Genomic DNA, 19,646 nt, shown 5'->3' with positions numbered 1-19,646 from the left:
AATAAGTGCCTGCTAGGTAACTGCTGCTGCTGCTCAAGAAAACCTAAAGCTGTTTTTTCTGAGCCCTGACTGCAAGAAAGACTTTGAGGTGCTGGAGTATGTTCAGAGAAAAGCAACAGAGCTGGTGAAGGGTCTGGAGCACAAGTCCTGTAAGGAGCAGCTGAGGGAGTTGAGCCTGGAGAAAAGGGGTCTTAGGGTGACCTTGTCACTCTGTCCAGCTGCTGGAAAGGTGGTTGTAGTCAGGTGGGGTCAGCTTCTTCTTCCAAGTAACAACCAATTGGACAAGTAAATGATCTCAAATTGCGGGAGGGGGGGGAGAGGGAGAGGGAGAGGGAGAGGGAGAGGGAGAGGGAGAGGGAGAGGGAGAGGGAGAGGGGAGAGGGGAGGGGAGGGGAGGGGAGGGGAGGGGAGGGGAGGGGAGGGGAGGGGAGGGGAGGGGAGGGGAGGGAGAGGGAGAGGAGAGGAGAGGAGAGGAGAGGAGAGGAGAGGAGAGGAGAGGAGAGGAGAGGAGAGGAGAGGAGAGGAGAGGAGAGGAGAGGAGAGGAGAGGAGAGGAGAGGAGAGGAGAGGAGAGGAGAGGAGAGGAGAGGAGAGGAGAGGAGAGGAGAGGAGAGGAGAGGAGAGGAGAGGAGAGGAGAGGAGAGGAGAGGAGAGGAGAGGAGAGGAGAGGAGAGGAGAGGAGAGGAGAGGAGAGGAGAGGAGAGGAGAGGAGAGGAGAGGAGAGGAGAGGAGAGGAGAGGAGAGGAGAGGAGAGGAGAGGAGAGGAGAGGAGAGGAGAGGAGAGGAGAGGAGAGGAGAGGAGAGGAGAGGAGAGGAGAGGAGAGGAGAGGAGAGGAGAGGAGAGGAGAGGAGAGGAGAGGAGAGGAGAGGAGAGGAGAGGAGAGGAGAGGAGAGGAGAGGAGAGGAGAGGAGAGGAGAGGAGAGGAGAGGAGAGGAGAGGAGAGGAGAGGAGAGGAGAGGAGAGGAGAGGAGAGGAGAGGAGAGGAGAGGAGAGGAGAGGAGAGGAGAGGAGAGGAGAGGAGAGGAGAGGAGAGGAGAGGAGAGGAGAGGAGAGGAGAGGAGAGGAGAGGAGAGGAGAGGAGAGGAGAGGAGAGGAGAGGAGAGGAGAGGAGAGGAGAGGAGAGGAGAGGAGAGGAGAGGAGAGGAGAGGAGAGGAGAGGAGAGGAGAGGAGAGGAGAGGAGAGGAGAGGAGAGGAGAGGAGAGGAGAGGAGAGGAGAGGAGAGGAGAGGAGAGGAGAGGAGAGGAGAGGAGAGGAGAGGAGAGGAGAGGAGAGGAGAGGAGAGGAGAGGAGAGGAGAGGAGAGGAGAGGAGAGGAGAGGAGAGGAGAGGAGAGGAGAGGAGAGGAGAGGAGAGGAGAGGAGAGGAGAGGAGAGGAGAGGAGAGGAGAGGAGAGGAGAGGAGAGGAGAGGAGAGGAGAGGAGAGGAGAGGAGAGGAGAGGAGAGGAGAGGAGAGGAGAGGAGAGGAGAGGAGAGGAGAGGAGAGGAGAGGAGAGGAGAGGAGAGGAGAGGAGAGGAGAGGAGAGGAGAGGAGAGGAGAGGAGAGGAGAGGAGAGGAGAGGAGAGGAGAGGAGAGGAGAGGAGAGGAGAGGAGAGGAGAGGAGAGGAGAGGAGAGGAGAGGAGAGGAGAGGAGAGGAGAGGAGAGGAGAGGAGAGGAGAGGAGAGGAGAGGAGAGGAGAGGAGAGGAGAGGAGAGGAGAGGAGAGGAGAGGAGAGGAGAGGAGAGGAGAGGAGAGGAGAGGAGAGGAGAGGAGAGGAGAGGAGAGGAGAGGAGAGGAGAGTCAATTATTAACAAAACCAAGAGAAAGCCTCACACTAACCAGTCATCAAATACTACATATAACATGTAAATATAAAAACATTTTTGTTTATTTGACTATAAATAGATGCAGCAGTTTTCGGCAAGATGAAATAGGATTTCAACTGCTTTTATTCAATTAAATTGGCCAGATTTAAAATCTGACTTCCACCTACTTGCATTTTCCATTACTATGTACCACAATTCTTTGGCAAACAAGGAAACAGATATCTAATGAAGTCTCTAGACAGTTATTTAGCTGCTTTTAATTAATTATGCCAATGTGAATTGGGAATTAGTAAATGTTCTTCCTCTTAAACCTCCAAAACTTGGTATGATCACAAAGGTTCAGAAGGAGGCTGTCAAACAGTAAGAAAACCACAAAAATTCCTGGTAACTTTAGTAGAAATGAGATAAAATAATTTATTAAGATGGTCATTATAATTCAACTTATTCAATTAAATTAATTAGTTATTTATTTCTAAAAGTTATCAGAGTTCTCCCTAAAACAGCATCCTTTGCCCTACCTTCATGGGTAAAGATTTCAATTCTGTAATTTAGATTATGTCCTAATTTTTACTGTGACAGGATGAAAGCAATTCCTCTAAATGGTGCAACAGAACATCTGAAGTTTTTATCCAATGAAAGTGCTTAAAATTAAAGCTTACTGATGTTTCAGCTCCTATCATGTTGATCAGGTAATAGTTTTACAAATAACTTTTTATCTCAGTAGGTTTGTTCAGACTAATTTTTGTAATCAGTATTTTGTATTCTATTCAGGACTTTATTTCATCCTTTTCTCACAATAAGACTGTCAAAGACTTCAGTGGAATAAAGTCCATGATGCCTACTGAATTGTATGCTGATTGTCGGTATGTTTCAATTTTTAAAACCTAATTGAGTATCAAACACTGATATACTGAATACTGAAAACAATTCTGAGTATAATCTGGAGATTTTATTATTAAAGGCAATATTATTTCCTGATAAAATAAATATCTTTGAAATCAGCACCATGGAATCAGGGCTACTATAAGAAAAACTAAAATTTAAAAAATTCAGTTGATGCCTTGCTTTTAACCAGAGATAAGGAATAGAGATCTGTTTTATACAGAAATGTGTATATCACACAAGTTATAGTTGAATCATAGAATTATAGCACTATTTGGGTTGGAAGAGACCTTAAATTTCATCTAGTGTCAACCCTGCTGAAATGGTTGGGGACACATTTCAGTAGGTCAGGCTGTCCAAAGCCAAAAGAGATCCATTTTGAATCAGTCTTCTATTGACAATATCAGGCAGGTTGCTCACAGAAACAACGTTACAGAACACACATACTTTGGCATACCAATAACTTGTACTATGATTTTATTTTTACAATAATTTTATTGTATAGAAAATTATGCTAGACAGCAGCAAATTCCATACTTGTCATCTTTACCCATTACTCCAAGATGGACATTTATTTATAAATTAAACAGAAAAAACTCATTTCTACTTGCCATGTAATTAAAATGTTTATGAAATTTCTTGATTTCTAGGGTGAAAAAATATAAACTGTTTTTATGAAATCTTGCAAAATAATGCCTTCTCAAGAAAATAACAAAGGAGGAATTTCATTTAGTCATGCTTAGCATAATGAAGCAGTTGTAATAGTTTGACCAATCTGGCTATGTGAAGGAAACACTTTGTCACCAATACCATTGTAACATAACTTCACATCATGATAATGATCTCATACTTTGCATCAATACCAGTCACAAAATTTATATCTTCCCAATAACTGTTCTTTTTTAACCTGATGCCACACTACAAAAAAGATCAGAAGAAATGACTACTCCATCAAAGAAAATTGAAAATGAGTACTGATGTAACCTACCACCTACCTACAAGAGAGAAAATAAAATGGCCAAACTAGGAACATATTAATCACTCTCAAGAGTGACTACATGGAAATGAGACTGTTCAAACAGTACAGGCACATTTGTAGAAAAAAGCATCTCATTACAGGTGGCTCTGCAGGTCTGTGTGCGCTTGGAAACACTCCTAATGACATGCAGTCTACACAGGATAATAGATTATACTAATTTGGAAGAAGAAGCTTCAGTGGAAAAAACATGAAATCTATTAAATCTGATATATCCTATCACAAATGAATTGAAGACATTACACTTCTGTTCACCATTTACAAAATCTCTCTAAAGGTTTTGGGCAAATAAAAGCCCTCTTCACATGAACATTTACTATTGCACTCCTGGAAGTGGAGTGGCCACTCAGGAGTGGCTAGAAGCCCACTGACTGCAACTCACAGGTAAGTACCCCAATGCTGCTTATAATTATAGGAAACCTGACCCATACATTTTCGCATGAGTATCACTATGTTAATATTATTGCTACTAAAGGAGTGTCTGAAAAATCTGACATTTTCCATTCTCAAACCGAATTTTGTTCTACTTTCTTTTTGTGCATCTGAGGTTAAAGTCATTACTCCATTGAAATGTTACAGGATCTGACAAGCTCAGATCGAATTCACCCAGTAGAAGCAGGTTGGGAAGTTAGTTACACCAGAATTGACGAAGGTTTGTGAGGTTTCCTATGGAACAAAATGTGCCTGAATTTCTATCAGACATATGAAAATGAGAGTCTCTGATGTCCTTGGGTCCCCAGTATGAGGGGTATGATATGTGTGCAGGCAATATAAATTACTTTTTAGGGGGGTTGGGTTTTATTTTTTTTAAGTCAAGATAATAAACGGGGAGCATTCTACTCTTGCTCCACTTCCACAGGTTTTGATTAGTGCAAAGACTGCAAAGATAAACATGACCTTTTTATTCCCTTTTTTATTCCTTCTCACAAGAGATTCTTTTCTCTGTTAGCAATCTCTGGAAGTACCTCCCCTTTGCTTGCAGTTCTCTGGTGCTGTTTCCCAAATGGCAATTGTTTAGAACATCCTGTCTGGCTCCTGCTCTTTGCTGGGACCTTTCTGCATATAACTGGGGAAAGGGCAAAATTGAGAACCGAACAATTTTTCAAGTAAACTTTCATAAACTCAAATAAAAGCCCTAACATTTTTCTTCTAACTGTTTCAAACAAGTACTGTGAATTCTCAAGGTCATTGTTAGTACACCAGCTGCTGGAGAGAGATTTTACTGAAGAGGGAAAATGAAGAAACATAAACAGATGTTGTGCTACTGAGCCTTACTTTTCTTATTGCACTGGATCAGTGACCACAGTTCACATGGATGCTGATGGGCATGTAGTAACAAATTAGTTACACCAGTTACACGAAAAGACTATAAATGGTAAGAACTGAAGCTGAAAAATTGCAGGAGGGTGTAAAAATCAAGGTAGTCTTTTTCATAACTATAAAACTTAGATTTAGTCATATATATTTTTGACTTCAGTGTAAGTCCTGATGTCCAAGTGCAGTAACAAACTGCTTCAACAGGCTGCCTAAATGAGCTGGAGCAAAGCAATGTGAATGCTGAGGTTGAGCATTCTAGAGCGGCTGCAATGACTCTGCTTAAGCAATCATTAGATAAAGTGTCTACAGCCAAATTCAGCTGGTTTGCAGCTATAAGAAAATTAAATAAGCCACACTCAGGAATAAAGGTACTTTAAAGGAACATGAGGATTACGTCTAAATATATTATCTACACTTAAAGGCATTTTCTGAGACATCTAGATGAAAATTCTTCATGGAGTGACTTGAAGATGAAATGGGTGTTTGTGAATAACACTATTTCCTTGTGAAAGACTGGAAAACTCATGCTGTTTCTTCTTATTTAGGAGACAACAGCATGATTTACTATTAGGATGTTGAATATTAGGGAATAGAGAAATCAAGCGTTTGCTGAAAGGGCATTGAAGAAATCAGTACAAGATCCAAGTACAAGACAAGACTCTTGGGAATTTGAGCTGATACCTTTAAATCAGCTCATTTACTCTTTTTGTTCTATTTTTCCCACTAAGAATTAAAGGAATTTCAGTATCTGATGTGGTCAGTCTGGTGCATTTCGCGTCATTAATGACCACTTCAAAAAAGAAAAACAATGTAGAAAAACAGAGTAGATTTTCCACATTAAGAGTAATTGGCAACATCAGTGAAGCGTCAGCACTTACCCTGTAATGGTCAATTCAACAACACATGTCTAAGTGCCAAACCACAAGCCCTTATGATTCTGTAAACTCAGTTAATTGCTTCGTTTCAGGTTGAGATCATGCTCATATTTATGCCTGAATAAAACTTCCCTATTAAAAATAACTTGGACAATTTTTGTTCCTTAAAATTTTACAGATTAATTGTAGGCTGAAGCACAAACATTTTTTAAATACATATTGAATAGCAAACAATGTAACAGCAACTGTACATTGTGTTGTGCACAGCTATTCTGGGCACAAGCTCTGTTCCACTGAAATAACTTCAAATCTGGTACAAATTAGCAGAATCCACCTATCATCTCCAGTTTATTTTCTTGATGGAGATCTACTGCAGCAAGCCAAAATCTTTCAAATATTCTACTGAATATTATTTTCCATTTATTAAAAATTTGCATGATTTTATTGACTGGCAGTTTACAAGTTCCAACTTGTTACTACTTTTTACCAAATTGCTGTTTCCAGGTGAAAGCTTTACACTTATTAACACACTGAAGAAAATGTTGCTGTCAAACCTTCTTCTGCCTTATGTTCTCCCACTATCCATAATGTTGCCTATTTCATTTCCACTTAAATGGTATTTAAGTTGTATTCCCTTGGCAAAACAAACGAAAAAATTGCATTTCAAAGTATTACTTTTATATATATATATTTATATATATAAAGTGTGGTAGCATCACTTTCTTCTTACTAGTTCTGTGTGTTATTAAAGAACAAGTTGACTGTAAGAATTAGATGTTTTCACCCTGGAGAATAGAAGGCTCAGGGTGGAACCTCATTGAATTCTTCCAGTGCTTAGAGGACAGAAATTCTTTTCATAGGGAGCCACATTGAGAGGATAGGGGGCAATGAATACAAGTTGTATGGACAGAGGTTTCATCTATTCAAATTTTTTACAGTGAGAACAAACAATCACTGTATCCAGTGGAGTTCCCATCAGTGGCAGTGTTCAGGATGAGACAGGACAGAGTGCTCAGTAATCTCACCCAGGCTTGCCTCTCCATGAAAGTTTGGACCACATGTTCTTCTGATGTTCCTTCTAACCTGTCCCTTTTGTTAATCTCTCTACTTACCCTTAAATCAAAATTTACCCTCCTTGCTTGCATGAGTAGTTGCACAGCACTAGTAGATGAGGTGTGCAAATAGTCCTTTCATTTTTCTGGACAGAGGAGAATATAATCTTAAAATATGCACTCCAATCTACTTTATGTTCTTCTTCCAGGTATGTGGCTGATATTAAATTTAGACAGAGATGACAATTTTCAGTGCAAACTAAGGCATTTATTATTTCTGCATGACAAAACTGCGTAGCTTCACAAGTGATTTGTAACAGGGCCCTACAGGGTAGGTTTAAAAGACAACTGAGTTAAACCCTAACACTCAGGTAAAAAGCAATCAGAAGACACTGGAAATCCAAATTACAGTGACAACAGATTGCAGAAATTAAGGGCTTTTCTACATGAGGTTCTAGATTGACTTGTCCAAAACTGAAACGAAAAGCGAGACTTTTGGATTTTGAAAAAACAACAGAAGTCCTGTCATGTGAAAAACTCTTGCTCACCATCTGTCAAGTTCACTGTCATCTGGCAATTCTGAGCATTACCCAAAGGAAGTATTTAGAGCTATTTGTTTTCTGAAGATCAGAATTTAACCAGCTCCAGATAGATGACTTTGGACTAGGACCAAAATACATTTTTGTTATTGTGGCTAGTTTCTTTTCCATCCATGTAATCTGAGAGGATAAAACCCAGATTCAGTTAAATTACTGTGGTGTTTTGGTTACATATGTTAGTAGTTTGTGTGTTTGTTTAATTTTAATTGGATACGAACATAAGGAACCAAGGAGACATGTTTTCTGTTTAGCAGAAGCTTTTTCTATTCCAAATTTTGCAACAAGCAGGTAATCTGAAGGACAGCCTGTTCCAGTATTGCAGATCTGGTATGACAAATAAAGGTTAAGCTTCCATATCAAATAAACGTAGCTTAAAAATCTTTCAAACTCATAAATACAGATAGGTGAGTGTTTTGTAGCCAACAACTGAGAAATACAATATCACACTTAGGTCACTTGAAGCCTCCACATTATCTCCAGGAAGCAAGCATATGACACTGTTCAAAGTTTGCTAAAAATGTAGTCATCTCTGTCACATAACATGTCAATATGCTGTGAACGGACTGCTTCCAAATATCAATTCTGTATTGATAGTTCTTTGTTGATCAAGTCAATGTTTTAAATACAGTGATTTTGCTTTTTGCAATGATCATACTTTGAGTTCTAATTTGACAGGAAAACACATTTTAAAAATAAAGACAAAAATGACCCCCAAAAAAGTAAAAAAAAAAAAAATACTGAAAGAAAGCAAGGAAAAAAAACAATTTTTTTATCATCTCTGATCATTTTTAAGGAAGGATGATTATTTTTCCTCTAACCAAAAGAAAATACAAACCTCCATAGAATATTTTATTTCTACAATTCAGCATTTCCTACTAGAAATCATTCCTTTATGGAAAATTTCTGATCAGGTAACTAGACTCTTGTAAATCCAGGAAATAAATAATAGCTAAATACAATAACCAAATTGTGCTTCCTGCTGGGCATATAACAAACCAAGGCAGAGTTTGGAACCAAACCCTTACTTTCATGTGCCAATCCAGCTGATCAAGCAATGAACTGTTCTTCCTCATTTCACTGAGTTTATTTGCATTTCATTTTCCATTTAAGATGCTATAGAGAAGTGTCCATATTGAAGATTAGGTTTTGGCAACAGTATAGGAATGTATTTTAATAGTTCTGTTATTTTTTGTATATTGAAAAATTCTGTAAGAAAACAGCTTTATTTTACAAACTCTTTAGCTTAACACTGAGTAAATTCCTCACGTTCATGCACTCAAACACATTTTCTACCAAAGAACTAAAATTATCATTCTCATATTGTTTCCTGATACCTGCTGCAGTAAAATTTATAATCAAAATCCTCAGAGCGTTAGTTAAGGTTTCTAAGATTTTATGTCTGTTTAGCTATTGAAATTGTACTGGTCAAATGTTGCGTCTTGTCACTCCCACCACAGCAGAAAACAAAGTCAGGTTCAATAATTTTGAAAAAACAAATTAGAATTTGAAGACGAGAAAACAAGAGAAATTACCTGGGTCTTCTATAGATAAATTCTTCGTTAACCATTGAACAATATCTGAACCTAGGAGCAAAAGAAAAGACATTTATAGATTAGTAAATTTTCTCTTACTGTTCTTCAGATCTCTGAGGCAATTCATATTGTTCTTCCATGAAAGAGATCTACATTTTTTGCACTGGAAACTATTTTAGTTTAGTTTCTTTTTTAAGCTTTGTTTTAGCAGTGAAACATAGAAATTCTTTCTTTAAACTAAGACTTATAAAAAGTAATAGAAGTGCATTAAGTGTGCAATAGTAGTCTGCATTTTAAAAATTGCACTACCACAAAATATACTTAAAAATTACTTAATAAATCTAAGTTTCACCCTCCCTGCACCCCTCCACCTAAAAATTAGTTTAACAGTAAAGTTGCCTACATATAGACCACCATTGCATCAAATTCCACATCACGGTTAAGCTCTTGACAAAAATTAATTTTTCCCTCAGTGCTAAAGTGCTTTCCTTACCAATCCAGTATCCCTTGCTCACTATCCCTTCATTTACTGCATATCCTTTTCTTTCTATTTAATTTCCTGCCTTATTTTAAGGTCCCATGCTACCTCCTAACACCTTTGATACCAGATTTCTTCCTGCTTTTCACACTGAGTATCCTTCCAACCTCACCTCCAAATTCCTAACCCATCTGCTCCTCTTGGGCATGCACTTCTATTACACTTTGCATTTTCTGCCACAAGGCTGAAGTCAGCCTTGTATTTCAGATAGAAAGCTACAGTTGAACTTCACCCATGATGAACATGATTTGCAAAATAAATGATGAAGCATTGCTGCAGACAGAAAAAACCCAAACCACATTCATAATTTGAGCAACTTGAAATAACCAAACTGGTTTAGAGGGTAAATGGGTGAAACACTGAGGGATGTTACATGCATGTTCTTCATGTTTCATGATCCTCCCAGTTCAGACAAGCAATGTAATAGAGAGAGACATCACATATTTCCATATAGAACAAATATTTAAGTTGCTCATCCCTTTCCCATCAAGCATAACAAAAACATGTTATAAACCTTCCATTTAAAACAACAGTAAAAATCTATACTACTTACACAAATATAAACCAAATCAAAACAATAAAATCTCTTGAATGTACTATAATATATAACATTAGAATGTGGAGCATATTTCCCCTGTCACTTGTTAGATTCAGTTTCTTCCTGTATTTTACATACTGCATAATTTTATTTGCTTTCCTTAAGGCAATGAAAACAGTATTATAAAAAGGCATTTCAGAAAAGAAAGGAAATTCACTTCTCCTTCTAGCTTTCATTTTATTACACTTAGGGAATAGTTTTATCATGTATTTTACAAAGCCTCATTGATTATATCATAGCTTTCCATGTGTACATGCATAACAAACTTGATTACATAGCAGTAAAAACCTCTAGACACTTAACAAACATGTCCAGAGCAAGCATTTTTCATTGCTATGTTAAATGTCATAATCTTGAGAGATTTTAAACTGCAGTGGCAGAGTTTCTCATAGTATTTACATGGCTCTATTCCTTAAATGAGGGAATTTAACTTTGCATGATGTTGGAGGAATACAAAATGTTTCAGACAGATATTCCTACCCCAAAAATATTTTACTTTTTAAATACAATTTTAATCCTTTTTTTATAAAAATGAAATTTACAAGGTTGACAGTGAAGGAAGAATTTTAGTTTAATATAAGATGAAACTTCATAAATCTCAATCATGCAGTTCCAAGCATAGCTATATTTTTCTGTCAGCTGACTAGAGAAGTTAGTCAGCCCTAAATATTTTTCTAAGTCTTCAAAGATCAAAGACAAAAATTAGAAAAACAAAATGACATTTTGAATACTGATTTTTAACTTTGTCTTCTTTCAAATCTCTCAGGTACCATATGGGAAGAAGTTTTCCGTTCTTTTCATCTCACCTTCAAACACTTTTTCTATTTTGTCTCTTTTGAAAACTTTCTTACAGTGACATGCTGTATTCCTCAGTCCTCAGCTCCTGGCCTCACATTTTAGTATACATGGTCTGCATATCAGAATTTTTACCTCCATATGTTTCAGTGTCTTCTGGCTTATTATAAATAATAGTGGGAAATTGACTTTCTTGAAATGGCACTATCTGACCATGGAAGTTCATTGATGCTCTATTCACATTATACCCTGAAGCCATTTCCCTGGCACTTAAAAGCCTGGACAGAGTTTCAGCCACCTATTGTATTCTAGCATACTGATGATTTCAGAGGTATGACTTTCATGACAAATGAACAAATACCAACATCAACACTCTCCTTCTAGAATGAAGGCTACTCAAGTGAAACAAACTTGCAAGTAAATTGTCATATGGCAAGCGAGAAATGCATCAGTTCATATTTCTTTGAAGATCTTGGGGGCAACTCTAGTCCTAAAATAATAAAGGCATTAACTTGTAGAGCTTGCTGAGTGTTTTTGTAGCTACTAGTTTTAACATCTAATCAACAATACTGTTTCCCTTAATTATTCCTGTGCACTTTTCTAAGGTTTATTACTAATGCAAATGTGTTTCTAAAAGCAAAACCATTACTCTAATTTCTTATCTCAGAAAAAAAAAAAAAAACAGAAAAAAAAAAACAAAAACCAAAAAACCAAGGCATCAAAACAGGTGAAAACAGGAAAATAATACTTCCTGTGAATGTAGTTCTGAAAAAAAACTGACCAGCAAATTCATGACAATTTTCATACATGGTACTTCACACCTATAGGAATTATGATTCAAGACTATAAAATTCATTATTTGTAAACAAGAACATAATATAATTCTAATACTTATAGAATGAAAAATCTTTAACCTTTAAGCATGATTCTATCTTATCACCAGAAATCTAGCAAAAAGACAAGCTAGCCAGATGATATAAATTTCATGGAAGCCACTGCTTTCTTACTGGACTCACTTGAAAAGGAAAATTTCAATAATTCAAAATAGAAAATGTTTGCTGTGTCAGATAATCAGTTTCTGTATACTGTTTAATGTGTGATATCAGACCCAGCTATAACATTGTCAAAGCAGATTCTCAAGTTCTCCAGGTCTCCCTGCCTCACTTCCAGCAGGCAGACACATTGGCTATTCGATCTGCAAGGGGCAGAAGGCTTCAGTCAAACTGCTGAGAATTCTGAAATCCTAGAAAAACATTCAGTTGTCATGCCAATTTCTAAAGCAAATAGAACTGGACAAGGCAAAGCAATAATTTTTAATAATATCTTAAAGCTAGCAAAAGCAGAAAACATTTGAAAAAAAAGGTGGTTTTTTAGATATAGAACCTGAAAGTCAAGAGTGAGATTCCTTAAATGCCAGCACCTATCTCGATAAAGGCAATAAAATTCACAAGTTCTAACTCAAGTCCAAAAAAAGAGACAGACTTTAATCTTTAAAGAAATAGGCAAAAACACATCTGTATTCATCTACAAATGAAAAAGACTCAGTCATGTTCTTTGTAAAATGTACTTGCTGAAGATTCCACAAGTGATTAATATTAAATGAAATGGTCCAAAAATAGCAGCTGCTGAGACGGTCACAGCATCCTAAGAAAATATTTTTGAGGAAAGCATGCTCTCTGAACTCTGCAATAGTAATTTCCAAGTCAAATTCATAAAGGTCAGGGCAATGCTAAGGTTACCTTTCAGAGAAAAATCGCCTATTCTAAACAAGTCCTTACAGAATACATTTTCAAAAAGCATGGTTCTGACCTACAGAAAATTTCACAGGAATTAGAAATCAAATTTTTGCTATGCATAGGTGCAATGAGCCATGTAAGCCTTGATCTGACAGAAAAGAAAAGATAGGATAGTAGTACTGCAAAAGAAAAGCAAAATTCAAAATGCTCTCTTTTCCAAAATTCAAAAACATATCTAGTGGAAGAAGAGAAAGCTGCAAGAAAGTACATCTTATTAATCAGAATCACAAACCAAGAGACCACTGAGAAACTGAATTCAATGATTCCTTACTTAATAAAGATACAGGTTCAACCTTGCAAAAAAAAATAGTCTTTTGTTGATATCTTGGTTTAGTAACTGAAACCTATTCTTCTTTTTACTTCTAGACCTCAGAATATTTGCAGATAACAAAGAGGGAAAGCAACACAGGAAGCTCCCCTGCATTGCTGATACCAAGAGAGAGGGTTTTGCTGTCAACAATCAAGGCTTTTGCCATTTGAGCTCTCAAGAGCAACATAACCATGATGGTTATGTTGGCCCAGCACTGGGAAATCTGGGCAGCTGTGCCTGTTTGGTGCTGAGAGGCAGGAGCAGATCATCCAGGTGCTCCCTCAAGGGAGCCTCGCAGGCGGCTGGCTCAGCTTCAGTGCTTCACCACCACCTAGCCTTGACAGCCTGGAGAATTTTTTGCAGAGCAGCTCACAATACAGGAAACTTAATAAACATGACTCTAGAAAATATAACTGTCTAAATGTAAGACAAGACTATTACTAAATTAGCAAGGAAACAGTACTGTATTTTCATTGTTTATTTTTTATATTGAGAGAGGAGAGTATTGGGTCATTTTAACTTTCGTCTTCAACACCATCATTTTATGGTAATACATCAGGAAATTAAGTTTAGTCACTGATATAAACTTCAAAATCTTTGATAGTGACTGAAAAAAAAAATATAATGTGCAATTTCATTTCTCACCACTGGTTCAGACATTGGAAACACAGAACGTGGATTAGATGAGCAGGGACATTGTAAAAGCCAGTGGTCTCTCAGGCATTCAGCACTATTTTCAAACAAAAATTGCTGTCTAATGGAGAGGAGAAAACTGCAAGAAAGGCCTTTCACTGGTGAATGGGACAAAAACTATCCCTGAAGTTTTCACAATCACAGACCATAGCATATATTGCCACAGTTATAACAGCATGAATATTTTAATTTTTTTTTCTTTATCCAAGAAGCACAGTTTGTGTATTAATTCTTCATGTATATATCTGGAAGAAATCAAGTTACAGGCAGAATATAGTTAGGGGCAGAAGGGCAGAGAGAAGAAAAACAATGGCTATATTATATTTGGCTTAAAGTATGGAAAAATACAGTATTATCCAATACCTATATTGAACAATTCAGATTAAATTTCCCCTATGTTTATTACAGCTGAGCAAAGAGAGGCTTTGCATCACTTGGTAGCAGTGTCCACAGAAAGGTGAAAGAAGGATGCAGGGACTCTTCTCTAAGACTGAGGTTGCAGAAGTGCCTGAAGGATCATATATCCTAAATAAATTCCACCCTATATTTTTAGTTAATATTTTTTTTCTTTCTTTTCTGTATTCTTTTGAATTAATGTGAAATAGGAGTTATAGATTTAACTTGGTGGAATCTGTTTATCATGAGTGGCAACAGAGCTGACACTAATAATTTGAATACCCTGCTGATTTCACTTTACACATTTAACTTTTCTGACCCTTACTAATTAAGTGGGTTGATTTAAAAAAAAAAAAAAAAAAACTCATCAGAGTGCAATTTGATTAAGGAAATTATTTACATCTCAACTTTCACACACATTTCTGCCACTTGTTTTTTTTAGAATTGCTGATGAAAACAAATGCAGAAGCTTACTCTTTTGATCTATTATAATTGAGGGTGGACCGCACATTTGTTTGAGTTATGTTAAGGAAGATTGTACCCGGGGGCAGATTTAAAAATGTCATCTGAATAATACTAAGAGTAGAAAGAATATGACATATTTTAATGAAACTACTCAAGCACAAAAGTAATTGCAGTTTTCTAGTTTTAAAACAATATAAGCTGAAATATACTTTTTTCCAAAGTGAAGGTAGATACAGGAATTTGCAGAAATAGAACCCTCAAATGAATCATCCTACTGCTTTTGAGTTGGATTCTTTCATTCTTAGCTGTAAGCAGTGCTCAGAAATACTCAAGCCTAGAAGGGCAGAAAGGATCCATAAGTCTGGCTAGCCCAACCTTGTGAAGGACAACATTCTGCTTGATACTGTTACGACTTTCTGCTTTAGACAGGAAAATTCATCTACATTCATACCATGAAAGAGCTAACAAAGAAGGCAAAAATCTCTTCCATTTCCATACCAGTATGAAATAAATCAGTGGTGCTGACCAACAAATTTTAGCAATGTAAACCCTGGAGTCACACTCTGTCTCAAAACCAAGCTTCAGAGCAGAAATCTGGTTTATAAACACTAAAAGGATAATTAAATACAGCTGCGCATCTGTGCCACTCATTCTAAAAGTGGCAATCCACACAGGTCCCTGTGTCCTCCAGCAAAAGGGACTGCTGCATCATTCCAGCAACATTTATCTTTAAAGTTTCCCAAAAGACATCCTATACTTAGATCTCTTCCACATCCACAAATTACCATTTTACAAATGACACTAGCTGTGCAGAATTGGCAATATACCAGTAACCACTGATGAAACCCTTGTATCCCAAGGCTCTTATCCCAAGCACTAGAGTTCAGGATCCTGCTGAAGAACATTGCTCCACATTAAACATTTGCAAGACAAGAGTGATGCTGTTTAGAAAAACTAAGTTGCATGAAATACCTGTACAGCCTGTCTACTGCAAAGGAAATTTTATGCTTTTCTTCAAAATTATGTAAAGCCTTGTGATCTTGATGAATGATAATAGAGTATCAGTGTGCACATGACCTGTAAAATCTTAAAAACTTTATCTATGTAAAAAATATTTGGGGGGGGGGGGGGGTACCCATAAAATATAAGTAAAAAACACCATAAAATGTCCTAGAGAAATTTCATTTATGAGAAATCCTCGCCTCCAAATAAAAAAAAAGAAAAACAAAACAAAACCAAACCAACCAGAACCAGAAAAAAAGCACATTTCATCTTTAACTGCTGTATGCTTTCTTCAAGCAAAACTAAAAACTGAGATAAACAAGGAGGCCAGGATACTTATCAGTGAGACATACTTGATTTCCTGTTCATCAGAAATCTTAAATAATTCTAAATGAAGATAAGAAGATAAGTGATTTTCAACTTTTCTCATCATGATGCCCCTTCTTTTTTCTCTCAATCAGTTCCTCCCCTTACCTTTCAAAAACCTGCGGACACACTTGGGTACTACTAAGAGCAAAACAGCCAAGAATTCAGCTACTCATCATGTTCTCCATCTACCATTACCTTTGGGAACTCAAGCTAAATCACATTCTCCAAAATAGTTCTGGATCCAATGCCAAGTGGAGGTCAGGAAGCCTTCAAACACCAAGCATAATGGTGCCCATGCTCTTCCCAGCCACCAGTGTGTACTGTGTAATGAGGCTGTTCTGCATTATCAATGCCCCACCTTGTAGGTGAGTACCTAGTCACCAGCTTAAAGGACATTTTTTTCTATCTTTCTTAATGATGATGTAATTTCTTCTTGAAAGTAATGAGAAATGCCACATGGAAGAGAACAGTCTCTACTGTCTGCTAATTACATTCTCTAAATCATGAGGCAGCTCAGACACAGTTTCAGGCCTTTGAAGTTAAGTGTCTCCACCTCAGTTTTCAGGCATTCTGGTTGTGGTCCCTTTTAATTCCTTTTGCTGGAGCTGTTGCTCTTTTGTGTTAAATAGCTTGGGAGATGAGAAGAAAAAATAAATTATTTACAGCCCTGCAGGACACCCATGTGGGAAGTTGAGCACCTGGAGTCCCCCCCTCCTGCTGTGCAGTCTGGTTAATGGGAAGTAGAACACCACTGGCAAGTGTATCCTGGTGGAGAACACTGCAGGGTACGAATGTAAGAGCAGTCACCCTCAAGAAAAACTGAGAAGGAAATGAATATGTGACACCTATGCCAAGTTTGAACTCCCATTCCTGAAATAACACGTAAAAGGGCAATAGTAACATCACTTTTGTCTGTCTTGAACTCTCACTCTGAAAAGTTCATCTAAGATTATTTCAGGAAAACTGACAATGTATTCTTAAGAGAAAAATTTGCTACTTGCCATAAATAGTTCATCTAGCCTTGTCTTCGTATCTACTGGATGTTTTACTGTGTTGCGCTGACAACTTTGTATACAGAAAAGAGGTAGATTGATAAGTATATGTTCTTTCTCTCATACACATATCAGTAAGTGCTTGCACATTGCACTTTGATAATCTTCACAGCACAGTAAAAGCTGCCTTAGTTTAGCTCAGCCACAATAAACTATTTTGCTTTATTTTTTTATATCAGCAGTTTGAAAGTTGAGTGTAAAACCAAAAATCCTCTAGGTTCAACAAAAAAGCTTTGTGAAACTCTTGACCGTGCTTCAAGCAATTATGTATCTTTTTCATATTTCTACATTTATATCTCTAAGAAATACAGTCTTTTCCCTCAGAAATGCTTCTTCTAATTCTTGTTATACTGGCCCCCAAAAGACACCCACACACAGATGGCAATGAAAGGAAGTGAGGAGCAGTGTAATTTCTGCTAGACACTTTTAACATTCATGGAGGATTTTCACAGGGGAAAATCCTCAAGTCCTAATTCAGACGAAATGGGAATAAATATATACATTATATTAGACTTGTTTTGGGATTTTGACTCCAGGAAAAAAGTCACTGGGGACACAGTGACTTGCAGTTTTTACATTTGCCCAGCAACAATGTCAATGGACTTCCTCTCAAAGTGTTCCTACACAATAATAGTTAATTTATACAGTTGGTTTGAAAATGGGTTTTTCCACTGCTGCTATTTCAAAACACTCTTTCAGTGACTCATGCTTTTACTGTTCTCTTCACTTAAGATTCTCAAAACTGATGTCCAAAAAAAAAAACCCCCTTTGATCAGAGTCGATTTCCTGACTAACCGAACCTAGTTATTTTGACAAAAAATACACCTTTTAGAGAGATGTAGTGACACTTAGTACAACAGCACAATGTGATGCTCTGCAGAAGCTCCTGAACCACAAGTTTCCCAAGAATCTGATCATTACCCAGCCATTCTCACACACATAGAAACTACTCAAACAGGAAGCCTCTTCTCAATAAAAAAAGAAATCCACCATAAAGCAGTTGCACAAAATATGTATCTTCAGAGATACAATCCAGTGTAGGGACATAGGCTGTAACAGAAAGCCTGAACACATGAATTTCACATCAAACTGCCAAAAAATTGCAGAACAAAAATACTTTGTTTGGCCAAAGTAGTCATCTGGGAGTTTTAGTTCTTTATTCCCATTTCCCATTGTTCCTCAGCCTGTAGCACAGTTCAGCTATTTTTCAACTAGTACAAATAAATACAAAGTATAAAATACAAGAAACTTTGGTGAAGCTGAGTAGAAACCTTCAACTTTAATCTGAATATTCATGTGTTACACCAGAAATGTCACTGACCGATCAAAACATTGCTCAAGGCTTTTTTCTATTTGAAATATGAAATATTTTCATATTCAACAGACCACAGAATGTTCAAATGAATTTCCATTCTTGATTAATCTGTGTTGGATGTTTTTGTGGTATTTCCTCCAGATCCATGATTATTTTAATACTGCTATGTCCCAGAGTTTACGCTTCAAAGATCTGCTGCAGGGCTACATTTTCAAAAGGGAAAGAAAATGAAGTTATTCAAATTTTAAGTACCTATATTTTTGACCATTACTCTGACTGGAAATCTAATCCCATTCAGTTTTTACCAAAATATGGGACTGTTTCAAGACTTTAGTATGCTTAGTTGTTTGGCATAACAAAAATCACTTACATTATATGGTATGGAATGAACTCTGTTAGAAATAAAAACTAATTTGCTGCAACTCGATACTTCCATCAAATTCAGCAATTTCTTAATTTGCAGTCTTTCATCACTATTCAGAGATTATGAATTATTTTTTTCTAAATGTTGATAATTGTGCTGCACAACTATCTGAAGCAGATATTACTGGGTTTGTTCTCAAAGACATAAAAATCTTATAGTTTTCTCATGGTAGCACTTTACAAATGCACTTCAAGAACCCTGTAACACAAAAACCTAAAATTTATTAGCTCTTGAAGAAAATTCCCAATTATTCATTGAAATATAAATTCTGCTGACAATTGAAATTCTCTAATATTATTTATCCATCAATGGTAATTTACCAAAAGTTTAGATAGACAAGAACTACTATTTTAATATGCAATCAACAGCTTTTGGGTTAAAAAAACACTTAATCATATCATCCATAATAAGTAATATATTTCTATATCAAATTGAAAATTGGAGCATGGTATATGCTCAATAGTATATACTCATATATGTGAGTACACATGCCAGTCATTTTATATATTGTATTCCCATCCATCACAATGAACTTAGCAAACCAAGAAGTAAACCTTGGAGAAAATAAATCTCTCCATGTTTCAGTTTACCAATTTCATTCCCTTGCTGATGTGTTTCCCAAGGGACATTCACAACAGCATTTGTTTGGAGCCCTGTAGCTAGTATTGGCTTTTTCTCTATGACATTTTTATAGGAATTCAAAAGCCACCTTTCTGCTTTGACAAGTAATGTGGTACCACATGAATCAAACACATTTTTGAAGCAAAGTACTTTGCTTTTCCATCAGTATCAGGCA

The 19,646-nt window shown here is 36.9% G+C and overlaps 1 protein-coding gene across 12 annotated transcripts in view; it reads right to left on the bottom strand.

Annotated features, from left to right (window-relative positions):
* The window catches only part of RGS7 (regulator of G protein signaling 7), a 255,301-nt gene that overhangs the window by 90,846 nt on the left and 144,809 nt on the right, over positions 1 to 19,646 (bottom strand). For all 12 annotated transcript variants that reach the window (XR_012055108.1, XM_072927072.1, XM_002196167.7 and 9 more), the window contains exon 4: positions 9,098 to 9,148. Coding sequence is in view for 11 of the 12 variants with exons in the window: in XM_072927072.1 (XP_072783173.1) it covers positions 9,098 to 9,148 (51 nt within the window). In the remaining variant the exon portion in view is untranslated. The remainder of the gene's footprint in view (positions 1 to 9,097; positions 9,149 to 19,646) is intronic.

The sequence above is a fragment of the Taeniopygia guttata genome, chromosome 3, assembly GCF_048771995.1.
Source record: "Taeniopygia guttata chromosome 3, bTaeGut7.mat, whole genome shotgun sequence".
NCBI lineage: Eukaryota > Metazoa > Chordata > Aves > Passeriformes > Estrildidae > Taeniopygia > Taeniopygia guttata.
The sequence above is the reverse complement of the archived record's forward strand: the minus strand, read 5'-3'. Positions and strand labels throughout refer to the sequence as shown.